The sequence below is a fragment of the Ictalurus punctatus genome, chromosome 24, assembly GCF_001660625.3.
Source record: "Ictalurus punctatus breed USDA103 chromosome 24, Coco_2.0, whole genome shotgun sequence".
Classification (NCBI taxonomy): Eukaryota; Metazoa; Chordata; class Actinopteri; order Siluriformes; family Ictaluridae; genus Ictalurus; species Ictalurus punctatus.
In genome coordinates this window covers 12,937,897-12,957,895 of record NC_030439.2, presented here as the reverse complement: position 1 = coordinate 12,957,895, position 19,999 = coordinate 12,937,897, and the positions used below count along the sequence as shown (strand labels likewise).

The 19,999-nt window shown below is 39.1% G+C and overlaps 1 protein-coding gene across 1 annotated transcript; it reads left to right on the top strand.

The window, feature by feature from the left end:
- The first annotated feature begins 1,976 nt into the window (after nucleotides 1–1,976).
- galnt12 (UDP-N-acetyl-alpha-D-galactosamine:polypeptide N-acetylgalactosaminyltransferase 12) lies at nucleotides 1,977–19,463 on the top strand. Its single transcript, XM_017454509.3, has 10 exons — nucleotides 1,977–3,091; nucleotides 5,518–5,687; nucleotides 5,910–6,099; nucleotides 6,510–6,695; nucleotides 7,005–7,122; nucleotides 8,708–8,884; nucleotides 16,505–16,636; nucleotides 16,737–16,850; nucleotides 17,106–17,261; nucleotides 18,578–19,463. Exons 1-10 carry the CDS (start codon nucleotides 2,739–2,741, stop codon nucleotides 18,719–18,721), a joined length of 1,740 nt encoding a protein of 579 aa, XP_017309998.2. The 5' UTR covers nucleotides 1,977–2,738; the 3' UTR covers nucleotides 18,722–19,463.
- The last annotated feature ends 536 nt before the right edge of the window (nucleotides 19,464–19,999 follow it).

Here is a 19,999-nt window from a genome sequence, read left to right as displayed (position 1 = left end):
GTAAATATAATTCAGCACATTTCCAAGATTTAATCTTGGCCTGCTTATTCAGTCAGATAAACAAAAACAAAACAAAAAAAGGATTCCATGGCCAAAGTACAAGTCTTTGTGATTGTTATGTAAACTTCTAATCTGAAATAATCCCTTCAACAGTTTTGCCCTTTTTTTTGTTAAACATAACTGCGAAATATCTCAGCAAGTAAAAATTACATACATGGCTAAATTTATGTTATATTTCTCATTATTAGATTATTGTAACACAAAAGTTGTAAGATTATTAACCCCAATTCTAAGCAAATTTGCGATTTGCTAATATCAAGCATGAAGTTCTCTTATACTACTGGCCAGTAATTTAACCTATTTCAAGCATTTGTTATTAGAAAGAAGCTAAATGATCTGCTGTATATAGAAAATGCAGAATATATCAAATATAGATATTTTCATACCAAAGATATTTTTTTGCAGTGTTCAGTCTACCTCAGAAATGAATTTTTAGACTGTTTTGGCATATTTGTTTTCATTATTACACAATTTCATTATTACAGGCTGCTGTTTGTTATCTAAACTGATTTATTTCTAATAAGAAAGAAAGCATACATGTCTTTTGAGACTTTTTGAATTCGATCCTTATACAGATACTGATACTGAAACGAGTAACCTAAAGGAAAGGAAGCTCACCTGTCTCAGTGCTCACAGAACTGTCCACTCACACAGGACAATATCTTTGCATGCCCGCGTCACTGCTTTGCCAGTTGTGTACACAATTCACTGTACATAGGACTCATTTTCAGTGACCAGGTTAACCGATTATCTTGTGCAGTCAAGTCAGCCTCGTTCTCTATAAGATACTGTTTAAATGCATGAGATGTTTAATGAAGTTATTTGTATTATAGGAAGATGCTGTAGTTCCTCTTCTTGACATTTTCCCCAAGCAGTTTGCAGTCTGGTGATTGCCATCATCAATTGTGAAACACACCCAGATCTCTGTCCTTTCATGTCATCTATTCATTAGTGCGACAATGTAGACTAGGTTTATGTCATGTATCGATGAATCCCTAATAAGAAGTATGGTGTGTCACTATTCAATAAATAAAATATGTATTAGGCAAATTGGTAGGGTATATGAAGAACAAAACACTTTGGGACATGCTATTACATATAGGAAAATAATCTGCCAAGTCAAGTCAAATTTATTTATAAAGCACATTTAAAGACAACAGCAGTTGATCCAAAGTGCTGTACAAAACATTCAAATTCAATTATTCAATTTATTAACTGTTGTCCCCACTGGAAAAAAAATATAGAACCTCTAGCAGAAATTCGAATGGTTTCCACTACAAATACCATTACAAACCATCAGCTTACCATTAAAAACATTACCATTGCCATTATTGGTCCTTAATGGTATCCACTAGACATAACATGCCATCTATAGAAAGCAACAGATTACCAGTAGAGGCCCACAGGGACCATTACAGTTTCCTTTAAAACAAATACAATTTAAATTATAATCAGTAAAACCATTACAAATTCTGTGACGATGGTTACCAACCCTGTTCTTAGAGATCTCCCTTCCTGAACACTTCAGCTCCAACCATAATCCTCATGCCCAGCTGACTATTTAATCATTGCTTTAATGATTAACGCTTGATCAGCTAAAACAGGTGTGTTAGATTTTGGTTGGAAAATCTAAAAATGAAATGAAACCTGCAGGAAGGTAGATCTCAAGGAAGCGGGTCTATTTTATTTTTTCTTTCAGCAGGGGTGTAATCTGTTTATCATTTACACATACGGCATTTGAAGTTCATCAAAACAAAACGTTTTCTCCCAACTCCTAAATGGAAATGTAAGCACTGGATGTGGCCTTGTACCGGGTATTATTATGCTGCAGCAATGGGCACTTTTGGGACTTGGCCTCACTTGTAGGAAGACAGTTAGTCGTGATCACGTGATGCTGCGTGACATCATTGCCAGCTCGCCCGGAAGTTGAAGCAAAACTTTGTTTAGAGAGTCCACACTCATTTTCATAGTTTTATTCATGGAAAAGGGGGGGAACTCTTTAACGTCACGTTATCGGTAGACGGGAAATGGCTTCTGCTTGAGGTTAATTAAAAGGAGAAACACGGGGAAAGATTTGCATCGAATTTAACTAGCTAAATTTGTGCGTGGAAATGATTTGACGGCGTCTCGCGAGCTCCCTCCTCCTCCTCCTCCTCCTCCACCTCCTCTCTCCGGTTCACACAACCTCCTGGAGAGCAAAGTGAACACTTTTACAGCAATGTGAGGAGGAGTTCAGTAGTGCCTGCGTTAATTAGGCGAGAGAAAAGAGGTGGAGGAAGTTTACGGAAGAGAGTTAAGAAAGGAAGTTGTGCTACCGGAAAGCGTTAAATGGAGAAGGACTGTTAGTGTACTTTACACCGGAACTCTCATGGAGACTATGTGATGTGACCTACATTATTATTATATTTTTTTCCGTCAGTAGAAGTGTAATCTTGATCGCAGTGAGCTAATCTGATCGTGTAAATCCGTCCTGTTTATAGCTGCTTCATTATCACGTGATCCGCAGGCGCACTTTCCATTAGACGCGTCTGCTTGTGGGAATGTCACTTCATATCGCCTTGAATCAAACCCACAAACTTTCACGGAGATGCTGAACTACCCAAAGACTTTTTCCCCCTCCATGGAATTTAAGTGAGACAAACAAACAAACAAAGAAAAACCAGCCAATCAGCGCCACGATGGCAATATGCGGACGCAAGAGTCGCCCCAAGTTGCTGCTGTTCTTCATCTGCGCGTCACTGTTTGGATATTTCATCTTTCACAGAAATTCCGAAGTAAGCCGGGCGAATCGGCGAGGAGTTTCATCTGACCAAATCCCCGAGGAAGATAACGAGCTCCTGCGGAGACCTGTCTATGAGAAACCAGCTTTAGACCCGAATGCACTGGGGGAGTTGGGGAAAGCCGTGAAACTGGAGCTGTCTGGAGAGGAGAAGAGAAAAGAGGAGGAAAGTCTTCAGAAACACCAGATCAACACTTACGTTAGTGACAAGATCTCCCTCCACCGCAGATTACCCGAGAGATGGAATCCACTGTAAGTCAGAGTTGGCTGCAAAAAGTTTAACATTTTAAATGATACCACATTTAACGGACCAGGCCCTTCATTAGCACAATTATAATAATAAAAAACTGTCAAATAAGGTGTTTTGAAACATCTTTTCAATTCACTTGAGGTCAAAAGTTGACATATACCCAGGCTAAATACCTTCAAACTCTGTTTTTTTTTTCACTACGCCACACACTTCATACCATACATTTCTTGTGTAAAGGATCTACTTCATTTCCACAAGAACTAAAACATTTATTTCAGCTTTTATGTACTAGATCAGATTTTCAGCGGGTCAGACGTTTTATACACTTTGCTGCTATTTTGTTGCATTGCTTTTTATTTGCATGAATTGAAACCAAACTCCTGGCGCAGCCTTCTACACGCTTCTCACAATACCGTGAGAAGTTTTGCCCAGTCCTCCTGACGGATCTGGTGTCACTAGGTCGGGTTTGTTGGCCTCCATGCACGGACACGGTCTTTTCAGCTCATGGGATTCAGGTCAGGGATTTGTGATGGCCATTTTATATTCACTTTGCTGTTCTTAAGCAGTTTTGTTACCACTTTGGAAGTATTGCGTATAGGAGCACTGTACACTGTAAGTTTTTGGACTTTTTGGCTGATGTCTTGAGGATTTTCTTCAGTATTTCTAATAGTCTTCTTTCCTCTATTTTCTAAAGTGCACTGGTTCCTTTTTCAGCAAAACCTTCCTCACACATAATGCTGCCGCATCCATGCTTCGCAGTTGGTGATGGTGTTCTTCAGATTAAAATTCTTAACCTATTTCCTTATTTATATCACTGATCATTATGACCAAGCAGTTACGTATTTGTTTCATCTGATCAGAGAACATTATTCCAGCGTGTAGGTTTCATCCTGGCCTTTCAGGTTATTGTGATGTAAGACGTGGATGATGTATGGGTGGTTGTACATACTTTGGTATCTGATGCCTTCAGCTCCTTCACCAGTTTCTTTGTTGTTGTCTTGGGATTCATTTGAATGTTTCAAAGTTCGTCCGGTTAATTTGTGCCTCCTTCCTGAGCGATGCAATGTCTGTGGGGTCCTGAGATTTTTATTTTTTGCATACAATTGTTTGTACAGATGGTCCAGGTACATTCACTTGTTTGTAAATTGCCCCTAAGGAGAAACTGGACTGACTTTTTTCTGAGGTATTGGCTGAGTTTTCCATGGTATCAAGGGCAAATCATGGTATCAAAGGCCTCGGCTCTACTTACTGCCAGAGGTGAACTTTTACTTAAACTCCTAATTAAGACAAAGCAGCTTTTACCTTCAACTGTAGTCAAAAAGTCATATGAACTTATGAAATTTAACATAAACACTCACTATCCACTTTATTAGAAACACATGTACACTTGCACATTCATGCGGTTATCTAATCAGCCAGTCATGTGTCAGCAGTGCAATGCATAAAATCATGCCGATACAGATCAAGAGCTTCAGGTAATGTTCACATCAAACATCAGAATGAAGAAAAAGTGTGATCGTTGTGGCATGGATATTGATACCAGAGGGACTGGTTTGAATATTTCAGAAACTGCTTATATCTAACGTTTCCACGGAATTTTGCAAAAAACAAAATACATTGGGTGAGCGACTGTTCTGTGGGTGGAAACGCCCTGTTGATAAGAAAAGTCTATGGACAATGGCCAGATTAGCTCGAGCTGCCAGGAAGGACATAGTAACTCGTATTAGCTCTCTTTACAAGCATAGTGAGCAGAAAAGCATCTCAGCATGCACAAAACATCGAATCTTGTGGTGGAAGGGTTACGATAGCAGAAGACTACATTGGGTCCCATGCCTGTCAGCCAAGAAAATGAGTCTGATCATGGGCACAGGCTCACCCAGACGGGACAGTTGACGATTAGAAAAATAAATCACCTGGTCTTTTTCCAGTCTTCAAGTTTTGTGAAGTCTATTGTCTGATGTTGTAGCCCATCCACCTACCCAGTGTCATTGCCGTGTCATGGCTATTAGCTAATTTGCATTTCTATTAGTGTTTGTTTTCTGAAATAATCTAAATATTGTCTCATACAGGTTGTCAGTTTTTTTTAATAAGTGATGTCATTTAACGCAATATTTATTATTACAATCATGCTCCATCATACATCATTGTAAGACAGGGTGGGGCAAACCCTAGAATTTGTAAGAATGTTTAGATAAATGTAAATTTGTTATAGTGTTGATAAACTTCCTGTAAAATAAAATATAAATTGCATTTATATAGCATTATTGATATTTATTGTTCAGATTTGCAAAGTAATACCAAAAAGTCATGTATTTGCAAGAATCAACTATAATATCTCTCTCTCTCTCTCTCTCTCTCTCTCTCTCTCTCTCTCTCTCTCTCTCTCTCTCTCTCTCCATGTTTGTATCTTCCTAACTTCTATCCTCAGGTGCAAAAACCTGAAGTATGACTACCGGAGCTTGCCATCCACCTCAGTAGTGATTGCCTTCTACAATGAGGCATGGTCTACTTTACTGCGCACAGTGCACAGTGTGCTGGAAACCTCACCTGATATTCTACTGAATGAGATCATCCTTGTGGATGACTACAGTGACAGAGGTATGGAGGACCAACTACACTAAGGCTTCAGCTAAAGTGTTATGTAAATGTCATTACTGGTGTTTATATCTGAAAATTGGCATTGTTTCTAGACCAATTTTGTTTTGATTAGTTTTTATCAACATGTTTATTAGATCCTACCAAATGTAGGATCACACTTGGGACTTTTTGAAACTGGGGTACTTGCTATACTTGTGTTAATTCTCCTGTGTGCTCCTTTAGAGCATTTGAAGGAGCCTCTGGAGAACTACATAGCTGATTTGAGGAAAGTACGTCTGATCCGAGCGAGGAAGAGAGAGGGGCTGGTCAGAGCTCGACTCCTGGGTGCCACTGTAGCCACAGGTGATGTGCTGACTTTCCTGGACTGTCACTGTGAGTGTCATGAGGGCTGGCTGGAGCCCCTGCTCCACAGGTAAGTGCTCCATCCATCCACCCATCTAAGAAACCATTCTTTTATCTGTCCATCTATCCATCCATCCATTCATACATAAATACATGCAAAGATGCATCCATCCCCCATCCTAATATACCTATATACATTAGACCAAACAACTGAATATTCATTCATCTGTCCATTCTTTTATCCACTGATCATTCTGTCGATCCATCAAAGCAACTGATTAACCATCCATCCATTCATGCATCAATTTATCAGTCTGTCGTTCATCCATCCATCTTTCAGTCCATCTATACCTTCATCCAATCACCATTCTGTCCAACCAACCAACTCTTCAATCATTCTATCCTTCCATCCATCCATTAGTCCATTCAACCAACCAATCAATGTGCTAACCTCCATGTCCCTATCTCCCTGTTGTGCAGAATAAAGGAGGAACCCAGTGCTGTCGTCTGTCCTGTAATAGATGTGATTGACTGGAACACGTTCCAGTATTTGGGCAACTCCGGAGAGCCTCAGATCGGTGGCTTTGACTGGCGTCTGGTTTTCACATGGCATTCAGTTCCTGAAATTGAGCAGAAACGCAGACTCTCCCCTACTGATGTCATCAGGTTAATAACTCTTTTCTCTTTAAGGGTTGTGTAAATGGCACTAAAACTTTCTTTTTATTTGTGCATATCTACAAAATGCCTTTTTGTAGACTCTGAGCACTATATTCACAACTAAAATTGGCCTAACTGGCAATAAATAATGGCATACATGTAAAATGTATTGTTTATTTTGAATAGTATATCTAATAATGGTTGTTTTTCAGTTTTCTTCCTCTCTAAACAGTACTACAATATTGGCATTAATTGGCACAGGAATCCACGAATATGGACAGCCCGATAAGTAGTTTAACGTTTTCCTACCCGTTTTAGATCTCCGACCATGGCTGGGGGCCTGTTTGCAGTCAGCAAGAAGTACTTTCATTACCTGGGTACTTATGACACAGGGATGGAGGTGTGGGGAGGAGAGAACCTGGAGTTCTCATTCAGAGTGAGTCTGTGCTTTATTTATTTATTTATTTAATTTTTTATTTTTAAATCCATACATTACTGTTTGTCTATCCAATGGTTCTGTTTCCTTCAGCTCTGTTCAAGGAAATCTGCACAAATGTTTATTTGATGGTGGATCCAAAATAGCTCACAGAGTTTGGAAATCATAAGTCAAAGATGGGGTTATATTACCTATATACCTTACATAATTTGTAATAATGCTATATGGTGGTATCAGTATCATGGTAAATGGTCATGAGTATTTAAGCATTACAAATACCATTATGCTATTATAACGATGACCACTCCAGTATTACATTTACAAGTAGCTGATTGGCTGATGTTTAGAAGTATCGCAACACGATACATTTGCTTGTATTTTCTAATTTGTAAGTCGCTTTGGATAAAAGCGTCTGCTAAATGAATAAATGTGAATGTAAATACACTATAGCCAAAAGTATGTGGACACCTGTCCATCACAACATGCTATTCCAAAACCATGGGTGTTTTCATATAGGACTTGGTCCCTTTTACTGGTATAACAGCCTCCACCCTTCTGGGAAATCTTTATACTGGATTTTGGAACGTGGCTGTGGGGATTATCCCACTCGGCCACAAAAGCATAAGTGAGGTCAGGCACTGATGTCTGGTGAGAAGGCCGGGAGAACAGTCAGGATTCTAATTTATCCAAAAAGTTAATTGTGTGATTCAGACTTTGTGGCAGGCCCACATATGGGTGAAGGTCAGGTGTCCACATGCATTTGGCCCTAAAGTAATTTTATTTTTCCTCCATATCATTATGATTCAATATTTTTGTTAATAATAAAAAAAATTAAATCACCTGGTTACAATTAGTTAGTGGTATAAATGTTATTTACATAACACTGAATTTAGTGTATGTGAGAGGTTTTCCACCAGAAAAATGTCATAAATGTTTAAAAAATAAATGTTATGTTGTATCTGCTTCAATTACTTGATGGTCAAACCATTATGATTCAATATCCAAAAAGTTGCAGAATTCTTGGATAATATCTTGGATGGAAATAGTTTACCTCAAACAGATTCATTCATTCATTCATTCATTCATTACCTGGTATGTTTGTACAGAACCCTTCTCAGTACTTCTGTTTTACATAAAAGCATGTGCATGGAACATTGCTGTGCAAAATGGTTAGGCACAAATTTTATCCAAAGCCTTTATTACTGTTTACGCTTTAGTAGTATATATTTTTTTCATCTAGAAACCGATCATTATTTTTGAAGGCATTTCTGCTTTACACTATTTCTTTGCATGTGCCTAAAACTTTTGCACAGTATTATGACTTGCACAAGTTAAATTGGACTATTTGGATTATGTAATAAGTTTAATTAGTAATTTAATTGGTAAGAATTATTTATTAAGATCAGTTAGGTCATCCTATCTTTTACATGATCAGTCTTTGGCAGGCATCTCTGTGCTTCACCAGACACCGATGTTCTCATTGTATGATGAGAACATTTTATTAATCCCTGGTGGGAAATTCCAGAGTGATCCTCATTTGCATTGTTTGAGACTAATTTCTTCCTTGTGGTGTTGCTTTTTCCAGATCTGGCAATGTGGAGGGAGTTTAGAGATCCATCCCTGTTCCCATGTGGGCCATGTCTTCCCTAAAAAGGCCCCCTATTCGCGGAACAAGGCTCTGGCCAACAGTGTGCGGGCAGCAGAGGTCTGGATGGACAACTACAAGGAGCTGTACTACCACCGCAACCCCCATGCTCGTCTGGTACGCTCACTGTCCTTGTTATTAATATGTACTTGTTGTGGCTTGGCATCACTTTGTTTCCTCCCAGCTTCCTCAGTCCCATTTGTCACATTCGAGTCCTCTAAATGACAGCTCAACAACAGTGTAAACAGACCCTGATTGATTGCAAGGTCTCTGAGAAATAAGATACAGATGCTTGGCTTAGCCACACACGTATTCACACAAGCTGTGAACATATTGAGTGACAGTCAGCACGGAGTTCACTGCAGTTCTGAGGTGACATTCTCTGAGCTCAGTGTACGATTACAAAGGTGAGAAGTGGCATCTTTCTGGCAGAGTGTATGTCTTTCGTTTGACCTTGAGTAGTGTTGGAGTCTGTCAGTGCTTAAAGAAAGATGAGCGCTCTCCTCCCCCTCACATGGTATGTTGTGACAGGAAAATTTGAATATGGAAAAAAACTCACAACAGACCATGCTGTTATACAAAAGTAATGCAAACCTGTGTGTTTAAGCTGATGCAGTATGAAACGAACACAATGTTCAGTTAGTTCATGTTTTCACCTAGGTTATAGCTGCGAGGTGTGATTTATGATAAGCTGTGTTCTATATGCCACAGTTCCAGCGTCTTTGGTTCGATCCCGAACTCTAGTTACAGTCTGTGTGGAGTTTTGCATGTTTTCCCCATGTTTGCATGTTAACCCTAAAACTACCCCATCAGGGTCTATTCCAGAAATCCGGTTATGCGACTTACCTGGGTAAGTTTACTCTGAGTTAACAGATAACCTCCCTTTCGGTTCCAAAAACGGAGGTAGCTTTCAGGGTATGTAAGTAGCCATAGCAACTTACTTTCTCAGGGTTAGTTTGTTTCAGAGAGCTGACGTGCTTTTTTGAAGAATATCCTGTGAACGAGGAAGCACGGATTATACGAAATCTTTTTCGCTGTGAGAGGGTGATAAGACCACGTATAGATGTGGTGGTGGTGGTGGTGTTGTTTTTTTTTTTTTTGTTTTTGTTTTTTTTTTAAATATCCAGATGAATATTTCGGGAGCGTTACCATCATTCACGTGAAACGTTCATTTAATTAACAAACGTTTTAAAATCTCACATCGCCACCATGACACATCGTGGATCAGCGCAGAACACAGAGCACATTTTACGCATTGCCCTTTTTGTTTTTGTTTTTTTGCCTGAGGGAGTTTTATCTATAACGTGGGTGATTGACATATGGGAACAGCAACTGGGTGTAGGACCATGCGTACTGTACAGTAGGCCTTGCACTCAAAAGGTGTTGCCTGCCAAAATCACTTCTAATTAAATGACTAATGTGTGTTCACTAAGTGAACAGCTGAGTGTGGTTCATTGTTTCTTTGTTTCCTGTAATTGGTAAAGCAGTAAAGTCAAATGTATGTCATTCAACAATAATTGACAATAATAATAATAATAATAATAATAATCAGTTGGCGAATACTATACTGTTAATTGTTATGGCACGGGTTTAATAGGATCAATGTTCAATATTGCATCATAATGAAAGGAAACTTTTCAGATATTTCTGAACTTATAAATTCACCCATTTACTCATTACTCATTTTACTTTTTTCCAAGCTGACTCTCTGTCCTATGCAGCAGTTACTTTTTTTTTGTTTGTTTGTTATAAATGACTTATATTCCTCATAAGCATGCATTAAAACCTCTAACTCTGCTTCGCTGAAGTATGTGGCTTGCTTTTTTTCGCCCTGGGTTTCCATGGTGACTCCTGAAATCGGCTATCCATTGACAATGTCTTTATGTACTCACCGTGCACGCGCATTCACTCTGAGTTACCAATCGGAGGTTGATTGAACTAACTCCTAACCAGTGTTCTGGAACCGGAGAGCCCAGAGTAAGGTTTTGGTTAATCAACTGAGAGTTTAGGGTTTGTGACGGTAAATTAACCTTGCTTTCTGGAATACTCCTCAGGTAGCTGGATTGGTTAGGCAAAATTGTTCCTAGGTTTGAATATGTGTGCACATGGTGTCGTATGATGGTCCAGAGTCCCATCCTGGGGCTGGAATTGTCCCACTTTGCACCGAATGTTTCCGGGATAGGTTCTGGATCCATGCACAACCGGGATAAAGCAGTAACTGAAGATGATTGAAATGAACAGATGTGTCTTATGTTGACATGCAAGATATGTGTTGTGTCTGTCAGCATAACGTGTGTGTACATAAGACAGTCAGTGGGTCCGGTTGGAAAATGTCAACTCCGATCCAAAATCAATCCAGAGCTTCAGGCAAGGATCAGCTCTAGTACTGGCGCTTAGTATTGGATTGGTATGTCCTTATTGAAAAGCTGTACTTGTTGTAAATTTGACATTTTTATCTGGTTTATAACCCACCACTATGTTGAGCCTGATACTCCATTACGTGTTGAACCTCAACCACTTTATTCAGTGTAAAAACCTGTGTGTTCCTAGTGAACTGCTTCAAATTAAATAAATAAAACCAAGGCCCAGTCACAATTATAAATTATTATGCATCTGCTTTTATGGTACCCGGGCACCCAGCTGGTCGTTTGGCCATTGCACTCTGATGAATCATCTTCTCATCAGTAGGGGAAGTCATCCATCACTACTCAGTGCTGCTAAATAGCTCCAACTGGGTTCTGCTTCCAACAGCTGTCGCCTGCAAACAACGTGTGCAGTGCTCCTCTGTGGGCCATAGCTCAGCACTCCACAGCGTCTGAGGTGGCAGGAACGTGTGCTGAGCATACATATTCACACGAACCAGCTTCCTTGCTTCTAACTGCATTTCCTGTGCAAAGAAGACTTGCATGATGATGGCAATGCCACACCTTAATTATTCCTCATATTTGAGAGGTGGCACTTTGTGGGTGTTTTTATGTCTGTGTCAGAATGGTTAGAATATTTGGTCCTGCCTGAGGATTTTGTTTGTTGATGCCACTGCTGGGTTCAGCTATTTTGAAGGGTAGTGCTCAAACTAATGGCTCTTCTCAGCGCTTTTTTTTTCTTTTTCTTTTTTTTTTTCTCCCCCTCTCTTCCTCTTTCCCCCACCTTTCAGCGCACTTGCTATGGGTCAGCATTCAGTATTATGGATTCTGCTTTCTCTTTCTCAGGCAACATTATTTATAAGACTTATAGAACAGTAAAGCTGCATTTCAGGATCTTTATAATCCTGAGTCTTGCACCCTTTTTTGTTCTTTTAAGCAGTCACATATTGAGAGACTATACTCCAATTTGTAAGAGGGATATTGTACTCATCTCTTAAATCTCTTTTAAAGGTTAAACCTCACTTCATGTGCTTTTGTACAATCCCTGTGTGCTCTGCTAGCCTGATCACAGTTCAGTTGGATTTATTTTAACAAGTGTATAAATGGTGACTATAGAGAAAAGCGCTTCTGATATCTCAGTTTTGTAAGCAACTGTATCTGTTGTAGGCAGCTATTTGCCTAAAATATTTGCAGAGCAATTTATTACAGGATGCCTTTGGTAGGTTTAAGCTGATCTGCATAACGTATGCAAGATCTCTTCAGTCCTTTTCATGATTGCTTTCCTTCTTAAAAAGAAAAACAATTATCTGGATTTCTTTATAAATAATTCTGAAATTGTGGCCTGATCCTAATCTGAACTTTACCCTGCGACGATGATATTTTGCATTATGAAACAGCAGCTTGAGTGTAGCATGTGGTCTGGTATTAAGATGTGTATTGCCATTGTGCTCAATAACTGACGGGGCTTTTGTTATAGCCGGTATTTCAGTACACTTAAACACAGGGGAAGCTCTATTTCTTTATTTATCTGTCTGTGTGACTGGCTTTGAACCACAGTACTATTGTACTGTAGTGATTTATGCTTGACTTGTGACCTTTCAGACGCAACAGGGAAGTAAGGGTCATTGTAAATCACCTGCATGCCTTATGTACTGCATAGTAACTAGATGACACGTTGATGAATCCCTGTCTGTCAGGTTTTCATGTTGACCTGCAAGATTTCCTGCCAGATTTATCTCCGTGCAGCAGCATATAGATGTTAAGCACACAGACAAGCGTCTCTTTAAACTTTTTGCCATTGTTGTGTTTGTTGTAATGAACAGTGTTTCAAAGGTGAGTCTCAAAACTATAGAATTCAAGAAGTTGGTATGCAATACAGGCATTTTTGAGGCATTTCATCTTCTCAAATGTTTATTGTAATAGGGAAATTGGTGATTGTTAATACTCAAACTGTTCTGTCTGTTGTGGACGTGTCATGTCACTATATACTTCCTCTACTGTTTGCTTTAGTGTTGCATCACATGCATGCATTGTGTTGTGTTTTGTTTTGTTACATGCACCATTGATGCACAATGAACGCACAATACGTGACGTACAATTACACATTTGTTTGCTAAAGTTACACCTACAGTGAACACAGGTACATCTAAAACAGTGAGGGGGAAAAAAAACCCGAAAATGTACAGTTACACAGGCGAGAGCGAGGATTCTAGATAGTGACAGCAGTGAAAGTTCAGGCGATGTTGAAACCGATACTGATAGAGACGCAAACTCTCCTGATTCAGACCCTGATCCGTCTTCGTCTTCAGCATCAACCAGTGCGACTGACACTGCAGGGGTCTGGAGTCATAATGGGACCATCTCTGTGCATTCGTGAAAACGCTACCTGCCGGTCTGATTATCACCAGAAACTTGACTTTTGGTGCTAAAATGCATTTTTATTTATTTATTTATTTATTCATTTCTTTCTTTCTTTATTTATTATTTATTTACTTGAATTTATTCAAAGGCATTGACCACGCTGATGTTCGTATGGTACTTCTAAATGAGTAGAAGGATTTTAGCGAGCATTTTTCGTCATTTCTCTAGTTAAGAATTGTGCTCTAAGTGGAGTAAAAACACTGAACTGCTTCATTTTCAAAGTAATATTACACAAATACATTATTATAAGTTGTTTCAAGGCCTAAAAATGTTCAAATTAAAATGTTGATTTTGAGCCAATTTTGGCCTGGGAACTCAGGGTTGGTGTGCTGTTTCTATGGGGAATATAGGGTTGTGGGACATAATACTGTGGGAACTAAGGTGTAAGTTAAGCTTAACTCGGGTTAAGTTACCTGTCTAGCAGGGTTTTCTATCCTTTTCTTTTCCCCTTTGCCAGAGCTGGTCTTTCCACATTCTTCACATGCCCTTTTAAAAGTTATTGCTTCATATTTTCTCTTGAGCCTGCTTGAATGTTTACCAGTGAGCCTACATGATGTTTTTCTTGTTCGCCTCCTAAACTGCATGCACTACAAACAGCTCTGTTTAACCTATAAGGCCCTACATAACCATGCTTCCTTTTGTCATTTTTCTTTGTCTTAGGCTATATATATATATATATATATATATATATATATATATATATATATATATATATATATATATATATATATATATATATATATATATATATATATATATATGAGAGAGAGAGAGATTTTTTTTTTTTTTTTTACTCAAAAACACATGACTGTCTGAGACTGAAATTCACGCATCTAATAACGGTGTTCATCACACACCCCAGGTTCTGCAGTTTTTCTCTGCAGTGTTCCTTGGCAAATTATACACTGTAAAAAAATGTGCCAATTTGTGTTCAGCATTCTATAATTCTGTTACCTGGTTTCTGTTACCTGTTATGCTGATAATGCTCAATCAACAGAGACATCTGTGAATTTTTCTTCTTGTCAAGTCCATATTTTGAGTTTGTCAAAAATGACTTTTACAGTCAGATACAGTGTGCTATTCTTATTCTCAGCATTTTTAAATGCTTAAAATTGTATGTAGAAATCATACACACAAAAAAAGATGTTTTCTACCAACATGTGTGTTTCTATGCATCTGGAAATGCATGGAACACCATATTCCCATGCATGAATATTGAGTTGAGTATGTATTCTGCAGGAGTATTCGTGCACAGCATCATGGTGGTAAAACTGCCCTTTCTTTGTAGGAGAAACAATATTGGCTGTTTTGAAAATGCATTTTTTTTCTTGATCAATTCGGTTTCTGAAAATAGCTGATCTGCACAAGCTGCGTGGAGAAAACACACAGCTGGCTTCTACAGCATGTTTGCTTGTTGTGATTTTATGGAATGTATCCCTCTGTGTCTGAATTGCTTTTAGTTTTGTTCGTGAGTTTGTGTTTTGCAGTGATGGCGAATACCATGAATTCAGTGTACTGACAGGAAAAAAAACCAACTCTATTTGCCTTTGCACTCAATTCACAAAAGAAATAATTGTCCACACACTGTTCAGTCTTGTGACGATGAACTCTTTGACTCTAACTTTTGGAGAACAGTTTAGAGTTCTTTGTGAATGCTAAGACAGCAGAATTGCTCCCAAAAAAAACCCTCTCTTTGCAGCTGCTTCCTAACAGAATTTTTTTTTTATTATTATTTGGGTCCAGTTTGGACCAATTGGTTCATCCTGTAGGAGCTCAGTTGGTGACTGACTCAGTGACTGTGGGGGGGGGGGTCTGACAGGGATTTTTGTAGAATTTATTTATTTTAAAACTGTTTCTCATCTTGAGTAGTTTGTCAGTTAACATTATGAATTGCATAGTTTGTCAGTTTGATTATAATTTTTTTTAAATGTTGTGTTTTTTTTTATTTTTTTATTTTTATTTATATAAATAAAGTTGGCCTGTAAATTTTTGTTCTCATGGCTGTGAGTTCACACACTTGGTGAGAATTCAGGTCAACATAATATGCATTAGTCTGAATAGTAATGACACCTCTTCTGTACGGACAAGCTCTTTAGTGTGGCATTCATGACTCTGAGGAGATAATTATCTGCCGCGTTTCCTCTGCATTACGGATTAACTAGTTAAACCTCTCAGTTTCTCTGCTGTAATCTCACAGCGTGCTCCTCTGCTGGCTCACCTTGGCAAGCTGTGGGTGAATTTAAACCGGGGTTCGATGCCAATAGACATAATACACACTGCATTGCATTTATCATCTTATCTGTGTATTTTGTTCTTTAGCTTTTCAAACACTAGGCATGAAGTGGACTGAAGCATGTGAGCCAAAACAAACAAAGCAATGAACGTTCCACACCAAGGGCAAGCAGACACCCTAAGTGACTCACTCGTACCTGATATAAGCGAGTTTATAAATACAGAGAAGCACAGAGGGACCTTCTATTAGTCAGTAGCTGGCCAGTTCTCTAGTGACTGGGTAACAATAAAACTCCACAATGAAGATCTCATACTCTTAACACTCTCTCTCCTTCTTCATTGGTTGAATCTCCTGTCTGTCATCATATAGTCAGATGTATATCATGCCTTAAAATGTCTGAGCTGTGGCTTATGACGAATGCTTGCAAATTTCCCTCTAATTCTGACCTGACACCCCGGAGACGGTGCTGACTGTAAATGACTATTAAATGATTGTCAGATTGACTCATAGCAATTCAGGAACATTATTACTATGCAGGTTTTTTTTTCCTCGCTTGACACAATCATCATGTCAGAAGAAAGCCTATCATTTTAACTAGGAGTTCATTATAACATGCATGACGTTCATATCACATTTTAGGAGCTATATATGCTCTGCACTTTGATGTAAGTCTCTGATACGTTCGAGTATTATCGTGAAATTCATAGTTCTTGTTTCTAGGAGGCCTATGGCGATGTGACGGACAGGAGGAAGCTAAGGATGCGTCTTCGCTGTAAGGACTTTAAGTGGTTCCTGGAGAATGTCTATCCAGACATCCATGTCCCAGAGGATCGACCCGGCATGTTTGGAATGGTAACGTGACCAAGGATGTATCTCTTTTGTTTTATAAGTATGGCTGCTCTTACTTCTCTCTTACCTTTTTTTTCCCCCTTCATTCTCATCTTACTTCCAGCTGAAGAATCGAGGAATGTTTAACTATTGCTTTGACTACAGTCCACCTAGTGACCACAATGTGGCGGGCCACAGGGTCATTCTGTATCCATGCCATGGCATGGGTCAAAACCAGGTAGGAGGTTTTTGGAAAATTTCCCCAATATGTGCAGAATTGGCTTCCACTGTAAATCTCCATCTCTTTATAATTATCTTCTCTCTCTTCTATGTCTTTACAAATTGTGCTCGTCATATCGGAGAACACCACAATTGATCAAATTCGGTCATTAAAAAAACCTTGTAGTTCTGCTGGTTAATAGATGCCTTGGTGTCAGTGAAACTCTGAATCCTAATGTTTACTTCACATGTATCTGTTCTTTCTGTGTGCTAGTTTTTCGAGTACTCTACAAACAACGAAATCCGCTACAACACAAGGGAGCCCGCAGGCTGTGCCATGGCCGATCCCATCTCCACCTTCCTCAGCGTTAATCTGTGCCGAAAACCCCAACAACCCGTCCCCGAGGACCAAAAGTTTGTGCTCAGAGAGGTGAGATGTGAGTCACTCGTCACCACTGCTGTGGCATGGGGGAGGGGGGGGGACAGCAGGGGCCGTGTGGAACTTGATTTAGCTTCAGCAGGCGTTTGTTTGTTTTTATATGGCCACAGTGATGAGCAGCTTGGCATTTCTGAAACTGCAGTGAATATTTAGAAAGAGAATGGTCAGATAAGTTTTGCTGACCATATGCTGATTAATAGCTTTACAACTGGTTGGATATGACAGGATGCTGTTTCTCAACATTTTGAAGTCAGATCCTGTGAGTGAGCTCAAGAGTGACCCAATAAGGCAACCATTGCAGTGCTGAAGGAGACCAGTGTCGGTTTTATAAGTGGAACTCTGAAACTCTGGATTGTGCTTGTGCTTGTGCCTGTGTCTGAGCAGGCCTGAGGCTTTGGAGGGGTCTCAGAGAGAAAGAACAAAAACACTGACATTCAGCCCTGTTATTCCGTAACTGATGGAACGAGGTGCCGTCGGCGAACCCTGCAGGGCTTCTCATTTAAAACACAACAAACAGCCTCTGTTTATGCTTGTGTGCAGCTTTTTGAATAAATTGTTTTACTTTAAGAATATAAACATACACATTTCCCCAAAACACGGCAGAAATGTCACAAAATGCAGAAATCACATTAGGTAGTTGAGCCGGTTTAACAAACGAGACTGAAAAAACACTTGCAGGCTATTAATAAATGTGGGTATAAATATCAACATAGTTCTCATGGTCATGTTTATTATTATTTTTTAAATATTTTGTTTGCAACTCCAATTCCAAAAAAGTTGGGACACTGTGTAAAATGCCAATAAAAACAGAATGCTATGATTTGGAAATCTCATAAACGCACATGTTATTCACAGTAGAACATAGAAAACATATCAAATGTTTAAACTGAGGAAATGTAGCATTTTAAGGAAAAAATTTGATGGCCACAACACGTACCAAAAAAGTTGGGACGGGGCAACAAAAGGCTGGAAAAGTAAGTGTTACTGAAAAGAAACAGCTGGAAGAACATTTTGCAACCAAGTAAGTTAATTGGCCGCAGGTCAGTAACATGATTGGGTATAAATAGAGTATCTTAGAGAGGCAGAGTCTTCCAGAAGTAAAGATGGGATGGAATCTGGATGGAAGCACATGGTTTTTCTATGTTCTGTTGTTCTAAATTTTGTAAATTCTGCACTAAATGTGTTGAAATCAAATTTGTCTGTGATAATCAAATATTGTTGTTTGCATCTGTGTTCACCAACTTTGCTGATTTTCTTGAAACAGCGGTATTACAGCCAGTATTCTTTATGTCCTTTTGCTTTAATAGGATGGGACTTTGTACCATGTCCAGACTCAGAAGTGTGTCGAGGCCCTGCAGAAGGTAGACAACGGCAGTCCTGGTCCTGCTCTCCGTCCATGCACCGGTTCAGCCCACCAGCAGTGGTTCTTTCAGGAGAGGTCATCGGTTTAATAGCAAAGCACTTTCTCTACCACTCCAGCGCTTGAAAGGGTATCCGACTGAGGCAGATTTGTGGTGATCTACGAGATTCTATGCTGTTTTTCTCTTCATTTTGATGTTAGGAAGTGACTGTTCACTCGTTATTTATTTATAATTTAACAAAAAAAATGACTGCTGCAGCTTTTGATGGATTTGGAGCAGTGACTCACTGCTCACTATTGCTGGCCGATATACATTCAACCTGTTTATACATTCAGCGTGTTTGAACTGAGTTCTCCAGTTTCCTTACGCCTCCCAAAATCCTTGGCTATGATTGGCTATGCTAAATTGCCACTAAATGTTAATGAGCGTGTGAATGTGTATGTATGATATCTTCCAATGGACTGGTTCAGGGTGTGTTCCCGCCTCATGCCTAGTGTTTCTGGGATAATCTTGCAATAAGGCCTGTAACTGAATAGGAATACATGTATGAATAGCAGGAGAACCATTTTATTTTTTATTTTTAAGAAAGCTTGGTTCACAGGACATCTACTTGAGACTAAAGTTGTGTAATAGGACTGGGATCATGTAGAACACAAAAAAAAAAAAAAAAAGGCATCGGACAAAACGGCACTAGACAAACAAAGACCACAGCACATAATGCATTTGCTGTGTTTATTTATGACATAGTGGCAGTGCAGGTATGTTTATTTTTTATTTTTGTAGTGTTCCAGGGAACTGTTTGTGGTTGGTTCATATTTGTTTTTTGTTTTTTTTTAAAAAAACTATTGGTTTAGACCATGCCCACTTCAGGTTTAAATCCAAATACAGATATGAATATTTGGAGTAGTAAACTGATATAGATACAGATACTGGCATCGCCAATCAGCCACTTGTTTTTGGCAGCTAGGTCACTTCAAAACATTTTTTGGCTGGTTAGAGTATTGAGCGTCTGCAGTAGTACAGGCTGTAGAACTACTGCAATACTCATTACAAACCGCTTGATGGTGCCAACTCCTCCATTTTCCTTCTGTGTTGTTCTTCTGTGTCCTCCATGTTCTCTCAAACACTGTTCACTTGAAGCTGGTTTAAACATCCCAGATTGCCGTAGTTCAGATCGATGGCTTTAACAGTATAGAAGCATTTATTATAAATATGCTGATCTGATGATGAAAATAGAGCATGGATGAGCTGATACTGTTTTAGAGGAACTGATTTTAATGGCTAAATACAGAGTTTAACACTCATATCTAGTCTGTGATGTGCTCTGTGATGGATGGTGTGGCATGTATGTATATAAACCTGATTAGG